The sequence below is a fragment of the Sinocyclocheilus rhinocerous genome, unplaced genomic scaffold (genome assembly GCF_001515625.1).
Source record: "Sinocyclocheilus rhinocerous isolate Xijiao unplaced genomic scaffold, SAMN03320098_v1.1 scaffold507, whole genome shotgun sequence".
Classification (NCBI taxonomy): Eukaryota; Metazoa; Chordata; class Actinopteri; order Cypriniformes; family Cyprinidae; genus Sinocyclocheilus; species Sinocyclocheilus rhinocerous.
The window spans coordinates 849616-854070 of NW_015649561.1; the positions used below are offsets into that span (position 1 = coordinate 849616).

At 36.0% G+C, this 4455-nt stretch overlaps 1 protein-coding gene across 1 annotated transcript; it reads right to left on the reverse strand.

Moving 5' to 3' along the window:
* Positions 1-419: 419 nt before the first annotated feature.
* f3b (coagulation factor IIIb) lies at positions 420-3532 on the reverse strand. Its single transcript, XM_016515417.1, has 6 exons — positions 3339-3532; positions 2953-3076; positions 2611-2798; positions 2343-2521; positions 2055-2223; positions 420-878 (listed from the first exon to the last, which is right to left on the reverse strand). The coding sequence occupies exons 1-6, from the start codon at positions 3406-3408 to the stop codon at positions 745-747; spliced, it is 864 nt and encodes a 287-aa protein (XP_016370903.1). The 5' UTR covers positions 3409-3532; the 3' UTR covers positions 420-744.
* Positions 3533-4455: the final 923 nt, after the last annotated feature.

Consider the following 4455-nt stretch of genomic DNA (forward strand, 5'->3'; position numbering starts at 1 on the left):
CAACAATACTACAGCGAGAATAAAAGTTACGCCTTCTTTACGTGAACATTGGCGTTATGCAAATCTTCCCACATCGTGATGTAGACGTGGGGGCGTGTTAGAACGAGCCATTTTAGGTAGGCGTGGTTGACTTAAATTCAAAGAGATATTCTTTGTAAAATTTAAGACTTTAGTCTTTGCAACTTTACAGATCTTCTTTATGCACCAAGAGCTTGTAACATTCCAAAGAGAAAGGAAAAATTGAAATCGTGTCATATGACCCCTTTAAGTTAAGTTTTGGTACCTCTTTCAAAAAAAAACAAAAAAAAAAAATTCATGACAAGTATAATAATTTATTTGCTGTTTCTATCTTGTGAAGTCCCTAGACATTTAAAAAACACAATAAAAAAAAAACTCACATTTAAAAAAAATATATATTTTATGAATCTTAAATATTGTTTCTGCTAGATATAATACTGTATACACAAAGCAGCTAATACACATGTATTTCTGAAGAAAATAATAAATAATGCCATTTAATAAACAAATACAGTTCGATTCATCCATAACAAAAAATAAAATCAAAGGTCCGATATGTACAACATATCATGTAGTGTTAGTGTTTCATAGAAACCAGTCCAGTGCTGTACTGCAGCTGTGCTACGCACACACAGGTTCCACTCAGTGCAAAAACGGTTACAGTCCAGCTGTACATCCCGTTCTGAGCTCAAACAGCAGAAATGTTGTATTCCTTTATGCCAGAGTCTATACTACGGTCTCCTTGGCCATCGATGTTTGTCTTCGTGCTTGTTTACAGCAAACCACGATCAGAACGATTACAGCAATTACAAAAGCCAGTATAATGAGCGCAGCTCCTCCAATCACAGCCAGTCCATACTCTATGGAAAAGAAAGAGGAATATTAAACGATCATATTTTTACAAAACGGTCTATAATTAATTTTAATGCATTCTATTTAAGTGGAAAGCTTAGTTAGGTGGTGTGTTGGTGTGTGATGTTAAAACGGCATTTGATAAACCAGTATCGAAAAGAGCAGTACACATGCACCATGTAAAATGTAATGGAAAATGATTTGGCAATTTGAAATTCACATAAGACACAGAATTTAAGTTATTGGATGGCTGTTGCTCAAATCCAGCAAAAATAACAGTTCTCTGCTAGTTTGTATGTTAGGTCAATGATAAAAGTGTTCATGTTAAAATATTTTTTTTTTCTTTTATTGTTTTATTTTAAAAATCTAGATTGAAAAGTGTGCCAAGTTCATAAACTTTTGGCAAAAGTTTTATAAAATTGAACAAAACTTTCAATTTATTATTTATTATTAAAAACACATTTTACGTTATGAATTAATACTTTAATAAATTAGTCGATTAAAAAAAAAAAGCATCATTGATTAAATATTTAAAATGATTTTTTTTTGGTTAAATATATTCACAAATCTCAATCACCAATTTATAAATAATGTATTTTTAATAAATGAATAGATAAATCATCATTGACCCTGAAATATTGCGAGTTTGAAAACTGTTTGGAGAAACCTGAAAGAACATTCAACAAAAGTTTCAATTTATTGACTAAACAATGTAACTCTTTAAATAGTTTTTAAATATTTAAAATTTAATGTTTTAGTTTAAACAAACCTTATTTTTTTTTATACATTTATGAATGAAAGTATTTTTTATTAAATTACTAGATTATATAATGGAAATGGATAGAAACTGATGCTGAAATATCGCGAGTTTGAAAACTCCAGGTGCAGAAACAGGGCTTCCCACACAACTCAATGGAGCCCTGTCGGCCCTGGTCAGTGCGAGTAATGGCAGTGTGTGTGCCATCCTCCCTCCTCTACTCGGTTAACTGAACCGGCCTCTTCATGCTTAACAACCTTCTTGTTTTCCGTAACACTGCAATTCTAGACAGCTAAATCTTTGAGCAAACGTTGAATCATTTGGAATACTTGAATACTCCTTTGCCGCCTTCCTCGGTCTCTAAAATGGGTGTAACACCCTAGTAAATGTCAAAAGTAAGCTGTCAAGTATTAGATGATAAGCTTACCCTCAATCAGGGTCTTGTGCTCCTGTGGTGAGCACTTGGGGAGGCTCCACTCTCCGACCCTCTTGTCTCCTTTACGAGAGGGGATGTATGCCGCCACGCTGAAGCAGTAACTCTGATCCTCATCTAGACTATTAAACTCTGCTTTGCTCTCATCCACAGTTAGAATTTTCTGAAAACAAACCAGCCAACAGGCCATTACAGATTGCAATTCAGAGGGCATTTAAATAAGAAACGCGTGGCACATAATCTTCAATAGCATCTATAGCTTGTAAACGTGCTTATACTCACTTTTCCTGTGCTTCCAGCCTTGTTGTATGCAATCGTATACTTGAGATTTTTCTTAAAGACGTCACGGATGTTCAGAGATCTGCCATCTTTGTGCAAAGCTGTGATGGGGTCTTGTATGATCAGCACAATCTTCTTGTTCTCATTCACCTTCAACTTAAACTCAGGTCTTCCAATTATAGCTACATGAAAAAGAAAAAAAAAATATTAAAGCAACTGCTTTAAACAAAAATTGGATGAATTTCGAAAGGAGGAGGTGTTGGACACTCACTGTCGTTATAAGGACAGAACGTCTTTGATCTGGTGTATGGGGGCTCCACATAGTCAGAAGACCCCAGCGGAGACTCCGAGAGGACATCAGCAGAATAAACCCCCTTGAGTTCTAGTTCATTAGTCAGGTCACACTCGGTCTCCGAGCTTCTAATGCAGTGAGGGTTTCTACCTTTGTCCCTACCAACTCTGCAGAGGAAAATAATGTTGGTTAGAATCCAATCAATACATACTTACTTTACTTTGTGTTGAATTTTAAATAACAAAATAACGTTAATGTGAACAATACAGATCAAGACTAAAGCAAAGCTATGCACTTTAAATTAGATACTTGTGTACTTGCCTTGAAAATTCAACTGTGTATGTGTAGTTGACAGGTTTAGGTCCCCATGTTAGGATTGTTTTGAAATTGTAAGATGACCATGAGACATTTGTTGCTTTGGTAAGCTTGCCCACTTCCAAAGATGCTAAATAGGACAGAGGACATCAGCCAAATCAATACAGTATGAAACGCATCATGTAGCTTTCATGGTTTCCACTATGAACCAACCTTGAGATACAACAAAACTACATCTAAAGTTCACACTGCTATACTACAATGTGCCATGCCATAATGTAATGTACAGTGCAATAGGATACTACAGGACTACACTACAATACCATGAGTAAACAGTTAATATTTGGATTAGCTGACGGTTTAAAAAAAAAAAAACATCCCTAAAATCTTACCTGGGGATCCGTTTACGAGCGTAAGCCAGACGAGGAAAAGTGCCGAAAACATTACAGTCTTGCTTTCCATCGTTTGTGATAGCAAACAGTCCAAATTAGGCGTAAAATATTTAATCTAATTTATCCCTCTGAGGAGCGCGTTTGTCATTTAAATCTCCCAGCAGCCGCCTGTATTTATAGTGTGTGTGCGAGAGCTCTCGCGCTGCCAGCCACAGAGTGGACTCGTCATGAGTCATGAATGGCGCTCCGCCCCTTTCTTAACTTTGGGGTTTTGTCACTGGCTGGGCATCCATCGTAGCACGCACCTTATGACCATATATGGTTATCCGGGTACCAGTTTAATGCAGATAATCTACAAATCAAAGCAGGTACTTTAAAACGTTTGACAAGACGCTTGCCTGTGGTTTTTTGCAATGTCATCATGTTATTTTGATGACATTTTGAGTTGTGTTTAACTATCAATCATCCAAACTCTGACATGATAGTTTTATTTGCATTTTAAGGTTTTGTCAGTTGTAATATAAAAGCTACTTTAAAAGTGACGTTTATTTTCCTGTATTTATATTATATGCACTATACAAAGAATCATTATTTCCCATTCTAAATTTCCATAGGTTTTCTTAAAAAAGCTTTTTCTTCAGTCAGATATTCCACTCTTGTGTGCCATCTTGTGGGAAAGATTCACTCTTAAGTAACTCTGTGGCAAAGAACATCATACCAGCCGAGCATGATTTGTGTAACCACAGTTCTGTGCTTGACTTGTTCATGTGCCTCTGATTTGAGTTCATTATGAGCAAACAAAATTATAATTCTGGAAACTTCATATGCCTATGGGGAAAAAAACGGATGCGCTCCTTCTAGCTAACCCCTACAAATATTTATTTTTGTGTCAAGCCGGTCACTTGAATTTACAAGACTTAGGACAAAATATTTGAAGGTGGCCCCTTTCTTTCTTTATAAGAGGCCTTGTCGGATCACCCGACTGCCAGGAAAGCGATCTTGGCTGTACTTACTGGTCAAAACCCAAAAAAAGGTATTAGGTGAATCTTCTTTTCAAAACATTTCATTTTTAAAATCAGATAAGGAGATACAAATGGCACAACTGGCTATGATTGAT

Bases quoted from the DNA above. Each gene is read 5' to 3' on its own strand.
- f3b (XM_016515417.1), bottom strand. From the start codon at position 3,408: ATGGAAAGCAAGACTGTAATGTTTTCGGCACTTTTCCTCGTCTGGCTT. The intron at 2,522-2,610 runs GTGAGTGTCCAA...TTTTTCATGTAG, and splicing joins GTTCTGTCCTTATAACGACA to CTATAATTGGAAGACCTGAG. The intron at 2,224-2,342 runs GTGAGTATAAGC...GTTTGTTTTCAG, and splicing joins AGGCTGGAAGCACAGGAAAA to AAAATTCTAACTGTGGATGA.